Below are 18,155 nucleotides of genomic sequence, written 5' to 3'. Positions count from 1 at the left end.
CCCTGTTAACACGAGAACGCTCGCGGTTGAAAACGTAAAAATATTTTATCGGATGTGCCTTTCGTTTACACGGCGATGGCGTTTTTGAGGCTCAAAAAAGCAAAAAAAGTGAAACCACCCTCCAGAGTGGAAATCTTAAATCTTACCCGTGTAAATGGTAAAAACGCAAAACTTTGCTTGACGGTGAAAGTTGTACGCAGGCGCGTGGACTTGGTGTTGTGGTAGTATGCACTCCTAGCCGCCTGAAGTGCATACTACATTGAATTTCACACACTTTTGCGTCTCCATTTGCACGCGGATTTCTCACACAAAACGCTCGTCTAAACGCAGAATAAAAAAAAAGATGACGCAACGCCACTTTTGCGTTTTCTCATCAGAATCGTTTCCGTGTTTAGCCTCAGTTGGGCACTTTCAAGCCTATATGCTTCCAAATGTAGTGCCTTCCGCCATTGCCTCCGGTGCTCCTCGTCTGTGGTGGGTGTAGCTAAATCGTAAAGTGCACCACAACAACAATCTGACCGCCTCACATTATGTTCGTTACACCGTTGGTCCAATTGTTCTCTCCTCTTAATCCAACTGTTATGGCAGCACCTAACTGAACATTTAATCCTTGCCATATTTTACCGTTCGTTTCAACTAGCGCAGAATCTCATCCCTCTCATGAGCCGGAAGTTGAAGTCTTTCTCAGACGGGAGTAAGATGACAAAACGAACGCAACGGCGTCACCCTTGTTGTCGTACAAAATAAGGTGAATAGAAGAAAACTGTTTCCAAACAAACGGTTCTCTTTGCTTCGGGAAAGAATGCTGTAATTTTAAAGTATTTTTCTCGCGCTTGAAGCAATACACTAACGTTATTGGTTGCACCTCCATTACGTCACCACATTTGTTGTGTTTATGGTTGTGAGTGGTGAATTTCAAACCTCAAAACGCCCCCTTTATTGCAGCTTGTTTGTTTGCGGAAGGACTTATTCACTCAAACCACAAACCTCGGTATGACGCGTTGCAAGTGAATCTATTTAATTTTGTGAATAAATATGATGCAGCTGGACTTACCTTTCAACATGGAAGGATAACCAGCTGCTGACAATAACACGGGAAAGCCCGGTGGTTTTGCGACCACTCGTTTCACATCATGCATGCCCAAAGAATTAACTCTGCCAAAACCGTGATGTCATTGTCCATCTCAGTTCAGATCTCATATAATGGTGTCAATGCAGGCAGTTCAATAACATTGTTGAATATTAAATAAAAAATGTCCCCAACTAAGCAAAGCCAATGGCGACAAATGTTGTTGTCTGCAATTGGTAAAACTTCACAATAAAAATTTAGATATTCTGAAATGTTTCCCTGTATTTTTTATTTCATTAAATATTCAGATGTTTTTGTGAACGTATATTCATGGTGTTTATTTTGTCCTGTTTTTATAAAAGAATATTTGATTAGGATACTTTTTTTCATACAGTGGTTTTAAGGCCCCATGGGCGACATAAGCCAACCCTAGAGTTGGCTTTAGTCATTGCTAGTTCTTTGACGTCGGTTTTCTGTTTCAGGGCCTTAAGAATTTATTTATTTTTCTGTACAAAAAACTTGTTTGCTGTAGACCAGAGATAATTTTCAATCCTGAAGTCCTCTGCCACTCCTCCCTCTGAGAACAGCCAGCACCCTTAGTGTCAGTCATTAACATATGAAAGGTCTTCTTCACACCTCTCACACCCAGCAGTGTTTCAGCTGTATATGTCCGTGAAATTTCACGGATTCCTGTATATGCCCGCTTAGGTGAGGTTTCCGGGTTTGTCTGGAAATATACTGTTCCGTGTTACTCTAATCCGCTTTTTCCCACATACATCCAGCAAACATCAAATTGCACAGGAGTTTACCATGCCCGGATATTGCCGGATTTGAGTCTTTTCATGCAGTGTTTGCATGAAATACTACTCAAAAGTAGATAGAAAAATTGTGTTTGCATTTATATAGCCTCTAATAGCATAAAATTCAGAAACTGAGAAAATTGTGGACTAACGTTAGTTGTGCTATGATTCATTTTGGCACTTTGCAAACTCCATGCTAAAAGACCAAAAAATAAAATCATAATAATATCAAATTGAGCTGAAGGTGGCAAATTCCTAGTAATGTACGTATAAGATACCTAAAATACGTTGCACATAGCCTACAGAAAAGGTGTTTTAACAACAAAACACATCCACTTGCACATATTTGACAATCGGAATATCAGATCCTAATATAGCTAGCAAATTGTGAAATTCTGAATAAAAAAATAAATAAAAGCAGATCATCAGTCTGTGTGGCTGCGGTGTGACAAGCAATGAAGGACGCGTCTCCATGGGAACCATAAAATGATACTACGATCAATAACAGTCGCCTTGAAAAACTTTTAAACTTACGTGTGAAAAGGTTAAGTAAGGCTTACATTTAAATGTGTCTTTGTTTTGTTTTGAGTGTATGGTCAATAAATAAAGGAATTAAAAAGATGGGCACCAGCGCCACACTTTGAGAAACAGCTAACTTAGCAATGGGGTACTGTCACAGTTCTGTCACCCTTGTCTGGGTTTCTCTTGATTTAGTGACAGAGCTGTGCCACTCCTGGTTTGTCATGTGTTTGTTTAGTCTGGTCGGTTGTGAGCACATGGCTGTCATGTTATTTCCTTGTGCCATGTGTTCTCCTGTCTATTGTCTAACCCCGCCCATCTTGTTATCTCGTTATTGTTTTATTTCCCCCACCTGCCTGCCTCGTTACCCTCTTATGTTTGTTCCCCTATTTAATCTCCCTGTGTTTGCAGTCCTGTGCTGGTTCGTTGTCCATGTTCCTAGTGGATTGCGGTCATGGATTTCGGCCGATTCGGACGCCTATAGTTGGCGCTAGAGAGTCGAAACCCCACCACCCCCCCATCCCACGGACCCACTATTTGTCCAACTGTCCACTGTGTTGGTGGGAGTTTCACGGGATACTACCCCACCCACTCCCAGGCCACGCCCCCCGTCCCACGGACCCACTATCTGTCCAATCGCCCACTAAACCGGGCAAATGTCCCGGTACCCGCCTCCGGCCACTCCCCCGTCCCACGGACCCACTATTTGTCCAATAACCCACTATATTTACCAAAAGTGCCGTAAGACCCCGCCCCCACTCCCGGGCCACGCCCCCATCCCGCGGAACCACTATTTGTCCAATAACCCACTATATTTCCCGAAAGTGCCGTAGGCCCCCCCACACGCTCCGGGTACTTTGGGGGCCGCCCGGCGGGGCCACCCACCCCCATCACGGGGCCCCGACCCGGCTCGCTTTTACGGTTACACCTCTGGGTCGAGGGGAGACTAAATCGTCGCGTCCGCCCGAGGGCCCGGCGCTTTGGGTATGTCGCTCGGGGAGGGCCCGAGAGTCGGCGTGCCGAATTTGGGGCCCCTGGAGCATTTCTGTAAAAATCCCACTCGCCCATTAAATGAATGTATTCGCCACAGCGGTTTCGTTGACGGTGCTTCGCAACGGCCTATCGACTAGGGGGCGCCGTTTTCCTTCTCGCCACGGCCCCCCGGCGCGGGCAGAAAAGTTTGGGGGCCCTCGGACCTCGTTCGGCAGTCGAAAGGCTCCAAAAAGGGACGCGCGTCCGCAAAACGCAAAACTCGAAACAAGTGGTCCTTGGGACAGCCCCCGTACGGGGACGCAGGGTCGTGGCGTATTGAGATTTGAGAATCTGGCCCTCCAGGGGCCCCTGACGCGGGGCCCCGGAGCACGGATCTCTATGGGGCCTTTAGAAAAATTTGACTTTACACTAGCGCCCCCTGCTTTTGGTATGTCGGTCAGGGAGGGCCAAGGGGTCGGCGTGCCGAATTTGGGGCCCCGGGGACATTTTGAAAGAAATCCCACTCGCCCACTGAATGAACGTATTTCGCCACAGCGGTTTCGTGGATGCCGTTTCGCGGAGGCCCGTCGACTAGGGGGCGCCATTTTCTGACTCGCCGTGCCCCCCGGCGCGGGCGGGAAAGTTTAGGGGCCCTCGGACCTCGTTCGGCGGTCGAAAGGCCCCAAAAAGGGGTTTTGCGTCCGCAAACCACCGCGAAACAAGTGGTCCTTGGGACGGCCCCCGTACGGGGACGAAGGGACGTGGTGTCTTGAGACCCTGACCCGGGGCCCCGAAGCGCGGATCTCTAGAACCTTTTGAAAAAATCGCCCCTCCCCCGCTAAAAGACTGAAATGGCATTTTCAGTCTTAGAGTGAAAAAGCCATGAGAGAGGATTTTTTCACAGAGGCCGGTAAAAAATTGCCTCTGCTCTAGCGACCCCAGCTTTCGGTTTGTCGGTCAGGGGGGGCCGAGGTGCCAGCACGCCAAATTTCGGGCCCCTGGGACGTTTCGAAAAATATCCCGCTCGCCCATTAAATGAATGTATTTTGCCAAACGGCCTTCGTGGACGCCGCTTCGACTGGGCCGATCGACTGGGGCGCAACGTTTTCTGACTCGCCACAGGCCCCCGATGCGGGCGGAAAAGTTTGGGGGCCCTCGGACCTCGTTCAGGGGTCGAAAGGTTGAAAAAGGGTGAAAAATGCACATTTTGAAAATGACAAAGGTCAAAAAGGTCAAACCGACGAAACGAGCCGCCACACAGAGATGGAGCGTCGCAGCACCCCGAAACTCGGTGGGCTCCGTCGTCTAGGGACCTTGAGTGGGGCCCCCGAGTTTGAGGGCCCTGGCTGGTTTCTAAGCATTTCGTAGGCCCCCGTTTGCAATGAGCCATTCATTGTGGATGGTGACTGAAAAGTGGCCCCCGTACGCAGACGGAGGGTCGTGGCACCTCGAAACTTCATATTCCAACTCTCCGGGGGCCCCTGACTCGGGGCCTCGAATTTCGGAACTCTAGGACCTCTGCAAAAAAACGCCCCTCCCCCGTCATCAACTCATTTAAAGGCTTGACTGGCTCTTTCAGGGTAAAAGTGAAACAGCCTTGAGCGTGACATGTTGCGCAGAGGCTAAAAAATATTTTCCTGGGCCCCAGGGCCCGGTGCTTTCGGTATGTCGCTCAGGGGCCGTTTCTATGTTTAATTAGCATAAAAAAAGTGTCCGCGGAAACACATTTTGGCGGGAAAAAATAGGTTGGAAGTGGGATGCTGTCGCGTTTCCTCCTCCCCTCATTTGTGGCGGCGGTCCCCGTCGATTAAACCACCTCTACCGTACTAAGCACGCTCGGCCGAACACGTGGCGCAGTTTTCCCGAGTCGTTTAAGTGATTGATTGCCAAGAAAACCAGTGTTCTCGAAGACGCGTTTTGGCAGGAAATTTTTTTTTAGCCAGTCTGTGGGAATATCTCGGTGAAAACTTTTTTAAATGTGATATTCTGACTATCTGGGCCATTGTGATTGCAAAATCAAGCTTTTTTTGAAATTAGTCATGCAACAGGCTTTGTAATTAGGCCACACCTACAGTTTGGCCGTTTAAAAACAGCGGGTTCGTGGACGCTTTGGCGTTTGAGCTTTGTCTTTCGATTTTTTTTCGATGAAACAAGTTTATAAAGACTCGGAGGGATCCTTTGGTGCGGGCGGAAAAGTTTGGGGGCCCCAGGACCTTGTTCAGGGCCTGAGTTAGGGTTAGCGTGATGGTCGGGGTTAGAGGCTGGCGACGCCTTGCCTCTGCTCTAGCGCCCCCCTGCTTTCGGTATGTCGGTCGGGGAGGGCCAAGGGTTCAGCGTGCCGAATTTGGGGCCCCGGGAACATTTGGAAAAAAATCCCAATCGCCCATTAAATGAATGTATTTTGCCATAGTGGTTTCGTGGACGCCGCTTCGCAACGGCCTATCGACTAGGGGGCGCCGTTTTCCGACTCTCCACGGCCCCCCGGCGCTGGCGGAAAAGTTCGGGGGCCCTCGGACCTCGTTTAGGGATCGAAAGGCCGAAAAAGGGACTCTTGTCCGCAAAATCACTATTTGTCCAATAACCCACGTCGCAACGCCCGATCGACTAGGGGGCGCCGTTTTCCGACTCGCCGCGGGCCCCCGGCGCGGGCGGAGAAGTTTGGCGGCCCTCGGTCCTCGTTCGATGCTCGAAAGGCCGGAAAAGGGACACCCGTCCGCAAAACCGCTGCGAAACAAGTGGTCTGTGGGACGGCCCCCGTACGGGTTCGAAAGGTCGTGGCGCGTCAAGATTTGAGATCTGGGCCCCCCAGGGGCCCCCGACACACGGCCCCAAAGGGTGAAAACCCAGGACCCTCCTGTAGCGAGTTGGCCCTTTTAACCAACTTTCACTCAAAAGCCTCTTAGGGTACATGAGTAGAAGAGCCTTTATGAGGGTTAAAGGGGTCAAATGGGTTGCCTTTGCTCTAGCGCCCCCTGCTGTCAGTATGTCGCTCGGGTGGGGCCCAAGGGTCAGCGTGCAAAATTTGGGGCCCCTCGGACCTTTCTGTCAGAATCCCACTCGCCCATTAAATGAATGTATTCGCCACAGCGGTTTCGCGGACGCCTCTTTGCAACGGCCCTTTGACTAGGGGGCGGCGTTTTCCGACTCGCCGCGGGGCCCCGGTCCTCGAGCGGAAAAGTCTGGGGGCCCTCGGACCTCGTTCAGGGGTCGAAAGTCCGAAAAAGGGACGCCCGTCCGCAAAACCGCTATCCGTCCAATAACCCACGTTGCAACGCCCGATCGACTAGGGGGCGCCGTTTTCCGACTCGCCACGGCCCCCCGGCACGGGCGGAAAAGTTTGGGGGCCCTCGGACCTCGTTCGGGGGGGTCGAAAGGCCGAAAAAGGGACGTCGTCCGCAAAACCGCTATTCGTCCAATAACCCACGTCGCAACGGCCGATCGAATAGGGGGCGCCGTTTTCCGACTCGCCACGGGCCCCGGTTTGGGGGCCCTCGGACCTCGTTCGGGGGTCGAAAGGCCGAAAAAGACGGGGCCCCTTTCAAATATATTTGATATAGTGGGTTATTGGACAAATAGTGGGTTTTTGGACACATGTGGTCAGACAGCTTAAAAAGTGCATTTACAATCGTGAAAACTCAACGGATCCACCCAATGGGCTCTTCGTAAGCGTCTATTTGAGCTGAAAAGAATGGTATAAGTTTTATAAAATTTGGTTACGTTTTCGCTGAGATATTGGCCGAAAACCGTCGACCACGTGTCATAATGGCGCACGGTGATGACGTCACGACCCTGAGCCTTCACCAGGTCCATCTTTGAACGCGAATAACTCTGGAACAACGCCGACTTTGGGCTTCAAACTTTGGGGTATTGGAGGGCCCATTGGTATATCCCCACACACCGAGTTTGGAGTTCCAACTCGGCTCGGTTCCCGAGATACATCTGGTCAAATCTGAACAGGAAGTTCCCGTATCTCAGAAACGGAAGGGTCCAGGACCTCGAAACTTGGGGGTCTGAAGGGGACCCATAGGGGCTCCCCACATCCGGAGTTTTGAGCTCCAACTCGGTTTGGTTCCCGAGATACACCCCGTTATACATAAGGAATTTTTGGACAAAACGGTCAATATCTCGGAAATGTCGAGTCCCAGTGGTTCGTCCTTTGGGGTGATGAGTGGCCCCTAGGGGCCCTCTCAGACCCCAGAGTCTCGAGGTTCTGGGACTCTTCCTTCTGAAGTGACCCCTTTTCTGTTGGGCCCCATATCTCGGCCTGTGGGGGCGCTAGAGTCTCGGGCTAGGGCCCGTTGGAGAGGGCCTCTAGGGACCCCAAGTTGACCCGAGTTTGGTGCATCTGGGCAGCTTGGTCCCAGAGTTATAGCCGTTCAAACTTTAGGGTTTATGCTCACTGGCCTTCAACACATAAGCTGCAAATGGACACAATCCCGCCTGCAATCTTTTGAATGGGTTTTCGGGTAGTATATTTCAAAAATTGTGGGTTATTGGAGACATAGTGGGTTCTTGGACAGTGGAATTATGGGATGGTGCTTGGTGATACGGACTCAGGGGCCCCAGCTGAGTGCAGGAAAGTAGTTTTCATCCAAATATTTTGAAAGCTAAGCTTAAAAACCACTGTCCAATAACCCACTATTTTTGAGATGTACTAACCCTGACCTTCATGCAATAAGCTGCAAATGGACAGAATCCCGCCTGCAATCTATTCAATGGGTTTTCAGGTAGTATATTTAAAAAATAGTGGGTTATTGGACACATAGTGGGTTCTTGGACAGTTGGTTATTGGACAAATAGTGGGTTATTGGACAGTGGGATAGATTGCAGGTGGGATTCTGTCCATTTGCAGCTTATTGCATGAAGGCTGGGGTTAGTACATTTGAAAAACAGTCGGTTATTGGACAAATAGTGGGTTCTTGGACAGTGGGATAGATTGCAGGTGGGATTCTGTCCATTTGCAGCTTATTGCATGAAGGCTGGGGTTAGTACATTTGAAAATAGTGGGTTATTGGACAAAAAGTGGGTTCTTGGACAGTTGGTTATTGGACAAAAAGTGGGTTCGTGGACAGTGGAATTACGGGACGGCACTTGGTTCTACAGACTCAGGGGCCCCAGCTGAGTGCAGATAAACAGTTTTCATCCAAATATCTTGAAAGCTAAGCTTAAAAACCACTGTCCAAAAACCCACTATTTGTCCAATAACCCACTATTTTTGAAATGTACTAACCCAGACCTTCATGCAATAAGCTGCAAATGGACACAATCCCGCCTGCAGTCAATTGAATGGGGATTTGGGTATGGTATTTTTTTTTTTTTTGGACCATTTCTTTTCATGATAAAAACTATATTACTGCACTCAGGGCGGCCCCCTGAGTCCGCGGCACCAAGCGCCATCCCATAATTCCACCGTCCACTAACCCACTATTTTTATAATGGCACAAATGGTTAAGGTTAAGGTTACTTTATTGTCCCCGGAGGGCAATTATTTGTACAGCCAGCAGAAAAAACACAAGGCACAACACGCAACATTAACACAAGGTATAAAACACACAGTCCCCAAAAATACATAGAAAAAATAAATTAATTAAATAGAAGTACATTAAAACAGTTCTGGTAGTTTATTTAATATTGAGATCGAAGTCGGGATAAAAGAGTTTCTATATCTATTTGACCTGCATTTGGGCATGGAGTACCTACGACCTGAGGGGAGTAGCTTAAACTGGCAGGACAAAGGATGGCTGGGGTCAGCTGCAATAGCTAGAGCTTCTTGGCTACTCTGTTGGAGTAGATGTGGGAGAGGGGAGGAAAGTTAATACCTGCAATCTTGCTACATGTTCTGACAATGCTCTCTAGTCGGTTTTTGTTCCTTGCAGACAAGGAACCAAACCAACAGATAAAACAAAAAGTTAAAACAGACTCAAGAAAACAGGAATAAAACATTTTCATCAAGGTGCGGTCAATGTTAAAATTCCTCAATCTACGAAGAAAATACATTCGTTGCTGGGCTTTAGCACAAACAGCATCAATGTGAGAATCAAAACATAGCTTACTGTCAATTGTTGTACCAAGGTACTTGTATTCCTGTACCACCTCGATGGGCTGGCCATCAATGATAGTAAGGGGGAGACATGGCCTCTGTTTCCTAAAATCTATAATTAGTTCTTTCGTTTGGACACATTATTTAAAAAGGAACACTTACACCACTCATTAAAATCCTTCAATATTGGTCCATGATCAATCACATTTTCATTTAAAAGAGACACAATGGCATTCATTTGTGTATAACACAAAAAGAAGAGGAGAGAGGACACATCCTTGGGGGAAGCCAGTAGAAGATAAAAGTTTACCAGATAAGAAACCATTAACCTTAACTATTTGAGATCTTAAAGTTAAAAAGTCAACTAACCAGGCTGTTAGACCTGGGTTAATGTTGTAGTTCTTTAAAAGTCTATCTGCTAAAATGTGGGGTTGAATGCAGTTAAAAGCTGATGAAAAATCAATAAATAATAATCGCACAAATTTGTTTGCCCCTTCCTACTGATTAAAGATTGTATTTAGCAGGCTGCCTAATGCATCCTCAACTCCTCTACCTGCTCTATAGGCAAATTGTAAGGGATCAAGTTGAGACTTTGTCATTGCTATAATCTCCTGTTTAATAATTTTCTCTAAGGATTTCATAATAAGAGAGGTAAGAGCCACTGGCCTAAAATCGTTGAGTGATTTGGGTACATTTATCTTTGGCACAGGCACAATCACTGACTCTTTCCATAGGTGAGGGACCCGATGTAACTGAAGTGACTTATTAAATATAAATGCTACATGGGATTTCGATATCTCAGCTCAGGAAGGGTCTAGAGCCTCCATTTTTGCACTCAGGTCTAAGTCCCAAGGCCCTCTATCCGAATCCCGAGTTTCGGGAAGATCGGAGAAACTTGTTTTTTCGGACCAAAAAAAACGACAGGGGTACGTACCTGGCTCAAAATTTTGAGTTTCTCCGATTTTCTCGAAACTCTGGATTCGGATAGAGGGCCATAGGACTAAGACCTGAGAGCAAAAATGGAGGCTCTAGACCCTCCCAGAGCTGAGATATCGAGATCCCACGTAGCATTTGTCCCATTATAAAAATAGTGGGTTCGTGGACGGTGGAATTTGGGGACGGCGCCAAATCCCCATTCAATCGATGGCAGGCGGGATTCTGTCCATTTGCAGCTTATTGCATGGAGGCTGGAGTTAGTACATTTGAAAAATAGTGGGTTATTGGACACATAGTGGGTTCGTGGACAGTGGAATTATGGGATGGTGCTTGGTGCTACGGACTCAGGGGCCCCAGCTGAGTGCAGGAAAGTAGTTTTCATCCAAATATTTAGAAAGCTAAGCTTAAAAACCACTGTCCAAATACCAACTATTTGTCCAATAACCCACTATTTTTCAAATTTACTAACCCCGACCATCATGCAATAAGCTGCAAATGGACAGAATCCCGCCGGCAATCTATTCAATGGGTTTTCGGGTAGTATATTTCAAAAACAGTGGGTTATTGGACACATAGTGGGTTCGTGGACAGTGGAATTATGGGATGGCGCTTGGTTCTAAAGACTCAGGGGCCCCAGCTGAGTGCAGATACATGGTTTTCATCCAAATATTTTGAAAGCTAAGCTTAAAAAATACTGTCCAAATACCCACTGTTTGTCCAATAACCCACTATTTTTTAAATGTACTAACCCCGACCGTCATGCAATAAGCTGTAAATGGACAGAATCCTGCCGGCAATCTATTCAATGGGTTTTCGGGTAGTACATTTGACAAATAGTGGGTTATTGGACAAATAGTGGGTTTGTGGACAGTGGGATAAATTGCAGGTGGGATTCTGTCCATTTGCAGCTTATTGCATGATGGCTGGGGTTAGTACATTTGAAAATAGCGGGTTATTAGACAAATAGTGGGTTCTTGGACAGTGGGATAGATTGCAGGTGGGATTCTGTCCATTTGCAGCTTATTGCATAAAGGCTGGGGTTAGTACAATTCAAAAATAGTGGGTTATTGGACACATAGTGGGTTCGTGGACAGTGGAATTATGGGATGGCGCTCGGTGCTACAGATAAATGGTTTTCATCACGACAGGAACTTTAATGAAAACATCTATCGAAAATACGACCCGAATCCCCATCCGACAGATTGGCGGCGGGACCGTGTCCGATTGCTGCGCGTCGAACGAACTGCGGAAAAATTAAAAAAAATATATAGTGGGTTATCGGACAAATAGTGGGTCCGTGGGATGGGGGCGTGGCCCGGGAGCGGTCCCGGGACGTTTGGTAAATATAGTGGGTTATTGGACGAATAGTGGGTTCGTGGGATGGGGGCGTGGCCTGGGAGTGGGCGGGGGGCGTTCCCGAGACGTTTGCCCGATTTAGTGGGTTATTGGACGAATAGTGGGTTAGTGGGACGGGGGCGTGGCCCGGGAGTGGGCGGGGGGCGTTCCCGAGAGTTTGCGCGACTTAGTGGGTTTTCGGACGAATAGTGGGTTAGTGGGACGGGGGCGTGTCCGGAGGCCGGCCGGTGGGCCGGGGCGGGTCGCCGGACCCCCTGTGGGAGCGGTGGCCGGTCGGACGTTTAGTGGGTTCGTGGGCTGTTCCGGGGACGGCTCTCCCAAGGGGGTCGACGCGGAACTGCCCCGGCGGTCCCGAAACTTCGGGCCCCGGGGGGCTAAGAATCCAGTGTCCAAAAATTCTGGTACTCTTCTTTTTCTCTGATTTGTCAAAAATTACTTTATTTTTGTCCAGAAGCCTTGTAATTTTACCAAAAACATTGTGAACTGCATTCATCAAAATATATTTACCTGTGTATACTGCAGGTGGAGTGAAGCTAGGGATTAATTTCCTTCCATACAACTTATTGTAGTTCTCATTGACAGAGTAAACCAGATCCCCTGTGTAAATACGCAGGGTTGAACTTCCATCGGCAACAGCAGCTGCAGCCCTGTCCTGATTCCAGCGTAACAAACCTTCCAGGAGGTAAATCTGTAAGTTCAGGCTGTTTGCGCTGTTCCCTAGAAAAGGAAATAGAAACCCAAACATTGTTTTGAGAAACTTCAAAAGAGAAAATATTATCTGTTAACTGTAAATATCTAAATCAACAGGAATTAGTTACAAGATGTGGTATATTCTGTCAAGACAAACCTGGAATAAATCTGTTTAGGTGGCAGTGAAATGATTCCAGGGATGTGGAGCCTCTGGCACACCGGTACGTTTTTAGAACCATCCCACCCTTGTTTATGGTTCCTGTTTCTGTGTAGAGTGGCACATCTGGAGGGTCCTGGATACAGGTGACGTGCCGTCTCTGGACACGCCAGATGTGTTCCATCCTCACACTGTCAAGGAGAGGAACACCAAGGGCGTAATTCCCCTTGCCACCCATGAGCTCTCTGATGAGCATATCAAGGAGGCGGATAGTGGTTTCCTCTACTTGTGTTATCCTCCTGCAGTGTTGGGCCAGCTCATCTTTGCTTATATGACGGTCAAGCTCTGCCGCCGTCATTGCAGGCCAGCCCTGTTGGGCGAGTTGCTCCCTCTTGGCCCTTCTCAGCAGAGTGAGATCCCCTGCGTCCCACTCAAAAATACAGGATGACAACCTAGACATAAAAGTAGGGTACAACTGGTGGGCATCAGTGGTGCACCCTCCTGCCAGACGTCGCATAAAATGCCAAATGTCTAGGCGGACAATGACGTCGGGCCAGCCGCAGGACCGCCTCTTTAGTTTAGTCTCTCCCACTTCCTTGCAACAGTCACAGTCCACATACAGAATAGTGGGAGGATCAACACCCAGCCACTTCATTCGCAGTCAGGACACTCATCAGCACCTTACCTACCTCATTGCCTACTGAGGTAAGCCACTGTGCTGTGCCTTTCGCAGGCCCACTCAACTTCTTGGTGATCTAAAAGAAAAAAATAAACATAGCAAAAATACAAGATACATCCAAATCAGTAACATCTAAAAAAATAAAGCTATTTTGGTCTAACAATTCATTATAGGAGTACAGTCATTAAAGCAGCTCCTCTAACCTTCTTAGTTGAATCCATTTTTTACACATTTTTATTTTTAAAACCTTGACTTTTCAAACTGAAAAGTTTTGTCATAGTCAGTGATAACAAAACCTGCAACACTATAGGAAAATGTTGAGATGTTTCAATGTCTGCAGTGATACCTCAAGAAAGGTCTGCTTACCATTGACAACGTGAGTTTGGCTTTCTTTGCAGGATGTGAGACATCACTGATGGAGGGTGTGCTTTGGGCAGGGGTGCGCTGTGATGCATCCACTGTGACTGGTGGATTAACCTGTGATACATGCATTAAGATATATCAGACAAATGATATTATACACTCCTTATAATGCCTAATTTTAGATATAAAGACACATTGATATTGCAAACACGTCTATCTAGTTATGCAACTTATACTAGGCTAATTGAAGTTACCTTTTGAAATCCACAAATACAGTTCTGAACTTCCTTCAGAAGGGTGGTCTGGCCCCTCATTTGCAGAGGACATTTTTCTATCTGTGAACATAAAGTGTAGCTATGACACTGTTGTCCATGTTATCTCAAAACAGGCATACAGCATCTTAATTACTGTATATCAATATTACAATGTATTTACATTGTAAATAATTACTTATCCATACACATAAATACAAATAGCACAATGGATTATCATACAAGTTTATTAGTTCACCAATGAATCTAGCTGCATAATATACCTTCTGATACAACTCATGCCAACTCTATGCCCCTCCCTTGATGGCCAAACTCCTGTTCAGGCAAAACTCTCCAGACGCGCAATCCAGTCAGCATTGCTCATGCCTTTGTGTGACTTAGTTGAAGCCATGTCGTTGCCTGAAACAATATGTTAAACTGACTGTCATTGTAGCCCGGCAACACAGCATTATCCCTACTGTTGTGTTAATTTCATGTTAGCTAGTTTTGTGTTCCTGGTCCAAAATGACCACCACATTATAGCAGTTTATAAATCCAAAATAATGCATACTGTATCATCTCCTAATGTTGTGATAGATCTTTTGTGAACATGACAAGTTTTGAACTTCTATTTGCTATTTATGGCCTGTATGCCTCATTGATCTGAGATCATGCAAATTGTTTTGTAGTTAAAAGCATAATGTATGGATTATTTTGACTATAACAAATACTCAGATTAAACATTGTGTTATTTCAACTGTGTCCATGTGATAAAAATGAACATGTGCCTGACTGTAATTTTATATACTTATTGTATTCTCATCCATTCACTTATGACTGGTAATTTTTTACCACAGGTATATAAAAGTTAAACAAACACCCAACAGTTAGACATTATCCAAATTTATTTTGTGTTACATTTTATGCCAGTGTTTCAGTAAACTAGAACAATGAGATTTATTGTACATTGAAAGTTAATGTTACTGACAATAATGTACAATACCCAAGCTGGATGATAACATTAGCTATAGCTAACGTAACGTTTGCTTGCAGACTAAAGTTACACAAAGTCAGACAAAATCGTATAAAACTATTTGCGTTACAAATTGAGCTGCGGCAATTATACCCTATTACTTACACAATGAGAGTTAACGTAAACTTACCTGAGCGTAAGGTAGTTTTACGGAACATTCTTGCTATTCCTAAAATTAACAATAAATACAATAAATAACTATAAATAACATAACGTTACCTGAGCGGAATATAAATAACAGCGGTGATGTTTATGCTCAACGTGTGGTGATTGGTGTATGAAAAATGGACATTGCCATTTCATTGGACGGCCAAAAAAATAGAACATGAGCGGAGATTGGATGGAATCTGCTCACGCTCAAAGATGGACAAAAATGGACTATGCACAGTGATTGGTCTATGAAAAATGGACCTTGACATTTCATTGGACGGCGAAAAATGGAGCTCGTAACGTAATTGGTTTATTAAAGATGGAGCTCGTCATTGTATTGGATAGATTTTACAGACGAACGGCTGTCAGGTACCGCCACAGCATTACACCTTTGCTTGTGTCAATTACCACCTTCTGTTTGAGACAATCAAATGTAGTTTTGGGAAAACTATCTTAAATAATTAAAAATAATCTGTATTCATATGTATTAATCATGTTGATAACAACAATGTTGATTTTTGTAAAAAAAAAAATATTGCATATTAATCATGTAAATTTCCTGGCTGCACCTCTAGACGTCCAAATGAAGTCCAAAAAAATTAACCAGTTCAACGGTCAAATGTTGAACGTCAACATGACGTCTAAATTGGGTCATGGTTGGAAGTCCAAATAGTGGACCTAGTTTGGACGTCGAATAGTTGTCAAGAATTGGTCATGGACCGACAGACCCAATATAGACATGATCAGCATGTCTATCCGACGTCCAGTGTTTAGTGGGTTTGCCTCCATGTTTCCCCGATTGCCTGCACGCTTCTCCTCCTGTCCATACAGTAATCTCTCTACTGTGCGACAGAGAGTCGTGTGGGTATGACGCAATCGTTAGCCTACTTTTACAAAAAACTGCTTCTACGGGGCCATAACTTAAGCTACAAGGTAATGGAGCATTTTATACATTGTCGTGTTTCTTTAGAAATAAATAAAGGGCAAATGGGGTCTTCAAACGCCTCAGATGTAAAGTTATTCGCTGTCAAAGTGACGCCAAAATGAATGGGAGTCAATGGGAATGCTAACGCAAGTGAAGTTCTGCTAAAAGATGGATTACCCCCTTGGTGAAAAACTGAGCGGGCTCTTTGGCCGTTGAGCAGCAGCCAATAGCAGCATTGCTGATCAATGTTTCTACTGTCGATACATATCCCCTTTTAACCCTCTGGGGTTGTTCGGCCCAAATGGACCCGAAGCATTCAAATAAAAAAATTTGGTCCGAAATTTGGTGACTTTGTTGGTATTTGGTATATGAACACCCAAAAAAATTGGGGACAGGATGTGAACAGTCTAAGAGGTTGTAAAAAAAGTGGTTGTGTTCGGGTCCAAATGGACCCCCATAGGAAATGAATGAGAAATTGGCAAAAATGTGAAAAAACAGAGTTTTTTGGTGCGTACAATCTACAAATCAGACATAATCCATAAAAAAAACACACAACAGTGAAGGGGTGAATCTATAAAACACAAAGAGTGCGAAACAGACACAGCCACACTCACACACACAAACACACACACTTTTATACACTTTCACACTCATAAATTCAGATTACATAAATCTGTTTTGAATTTTTAAAAATCACAGCTTCATCGGAATGTTACGAAACTAGGTGACTTTTATGGTAGTAGGTATGTGAACACACAAAAAAAATTGGGGACAGGATGTGGACAGTCTAAGTGGTTGTAAAAAAAATAGTCACACTCAGGACCTTCGGGTTCAAATGGACCCCCATAGGAAATGAATGGGAAATTGTCAAAAATATGAAAACACAGATAATTCAATATGAAAACATACACTGTTCAAATAGAATAGTCATTTGAATAGTCTAAGTGGTTGTAATTTGTTTTGTTTTTTATCGCACTCAGGACATTCGGGTCCAAATTACCCCCATTGGAAATGAATGGGAAATTGTCAAAAATATGAAAACAGTTTTTTTGTGCATACAATATACAAATCAGCCAGAATGCAGAAAAAAATGACTCAATGGTGAAGGGGTGAATCTCTAAAACATCAAGAGTACAAAACAGGCACACACACGCGCACACACACACACACACACACACACACACAAACACAGAGAGAGATTAGATCAAAGGATGGAGTTCTACCCTGGTAACCTCCAGGCCTAATGCAGCACCTGTGCCAATTTTGAGTTACTGTTCATAGAATGGCCTATGTAAATAGTATGCAAATAATTTAAATATATGTTATGACTGAAATAATTGCATTTTTATTAAGTTAGAATAAGAATTAAACATTGGGTAACAAAATGCTTTCCATTTGTTCTCTTTCCAATGCAATGTTCAGATTTGATTGTATAATAAACTTCAAATTACCATCTAAACCAACCAAACAAACAAAAAACAAGACACAAATAGTCTTTGAGAATCTGTTTTTATATTTTAAAAATCAACAACCTGAAAAACAATTGGTATTTGCAAAAATCACTAGAATCCCCAAGCCTTTCTACAGAGAGCTGTACTGTATCCACTAATCCACTATAGTGGTAAAAATGTGCTATTGCGTGATAAAAATGCTCAGTGTGTCTACCAGATGACATCTATTTTTCAAAAATTGCTTTCATGAGGCCTAGGCTTCACTCTAAAATGTAATACAGCTTTGATAAAAAATAAATAAATAAATAAATAAAAAAATTCTATTATGTTCAATGGGAAAAAATGGGTCATAATTATTGCATAAATATTAATTATAAATCATAAAATTATCTCAAAACACCAAAAAAGAAAAGAAAAAAAATATATAAAAAACAAGTCAAAAAAAAATTATGATTTTTTTTTTTTTTAAATATAAATCCTGCCCTTTGGGTCCATTTGGACCCGAACACCCCAAGTGTGACTCTGAAACGAAAAACCCCAGAGGGTTAAGCAATGTATAGCTATGAAGAACGGGCCCCTGGCTGCTCCTTGTGTTTTTTGATTGATTTGTTAATAAATATTATTTGCACAATTGGATCCAACTCTCCTCCATATTTAGAATTCCCCAGCTTTACATCCTTCAGGTATCAGTTCTTGGGCCATTATTATTTATCTTTATAGGCTACTACTGCTATAATACCCCAATTATACAACACGGTAAACCA

General features: G+C 44.8%; 1 protein-coding gene across 1 annotated transcript; it reads right to left on the bottom strand.

Moving 5' to 3' along the window:
* Positions 1–11,277: 11,277 nt before the first annotated feature.
* Positions 11,278–14,251, bottom strand: LOC120465358 (uncharacterized). The gene is made up of 5 exons (XM_089122830.1): positions 14,117–14,251; positions 13,836–13,916; positions 13,585–13,695; positions 12,540–13,294; positions 11,278–12,409 (listed from the first exon to the last, which is right to left on the bottom strand). The coding sequence occupies exons 4-5, from the start codon at positions 13,192–13,194 to the stop codon at positions 11,886–11,888; spliced, it is 1,179 nt and encodes a 392-aa protein (XP_088978956.1). The 5' UTR covers positions 13,195–13,294; positions 13,585–13,695; positions 13,836–13,916; positions 14,117–14,251; the 3' UTR covers positions 11,278–11,885.
* Between the last annotated feature and the right edge of the window lie 3,904 nt (positions 14,252–18,155).

This window comes from Pimephales promelas, chromosome 18 (assembly GCF_988280905.1).
Source record: "Pimephales promelas chromosome 18, fPimPro1.hap1.1, whole genome shotgun sequence".
Taxonomy (NCBI): domain Eukaryota; kingdom Metazoa; phylum Chordata; class Actinopteri; order Cypriniformes; family Leuciscidae; genus Pimephales; species Pimephales promelas.
This window is presented reverse-complemented; position numbering and strand designations above follow the sequence as displayed.

Excerpts from the sequence above, each read along its gene's own strand:
- LOC120465358 (XM_089122830.1), bottom strand. The coding sequence starts at position 13,194 with ATGAAGTGGCTGGGTGTTGATCCTCCCACTATTCTGTATGTGGACTGT. Across the intron at positions 12,410-12,539 it reads CCTAAACAGATTTATTCCAG|GGAACAGCGCAAACAGCCTG; the intron begins GTTTGTCTTGAC and ends TTCCTTTTCTAG.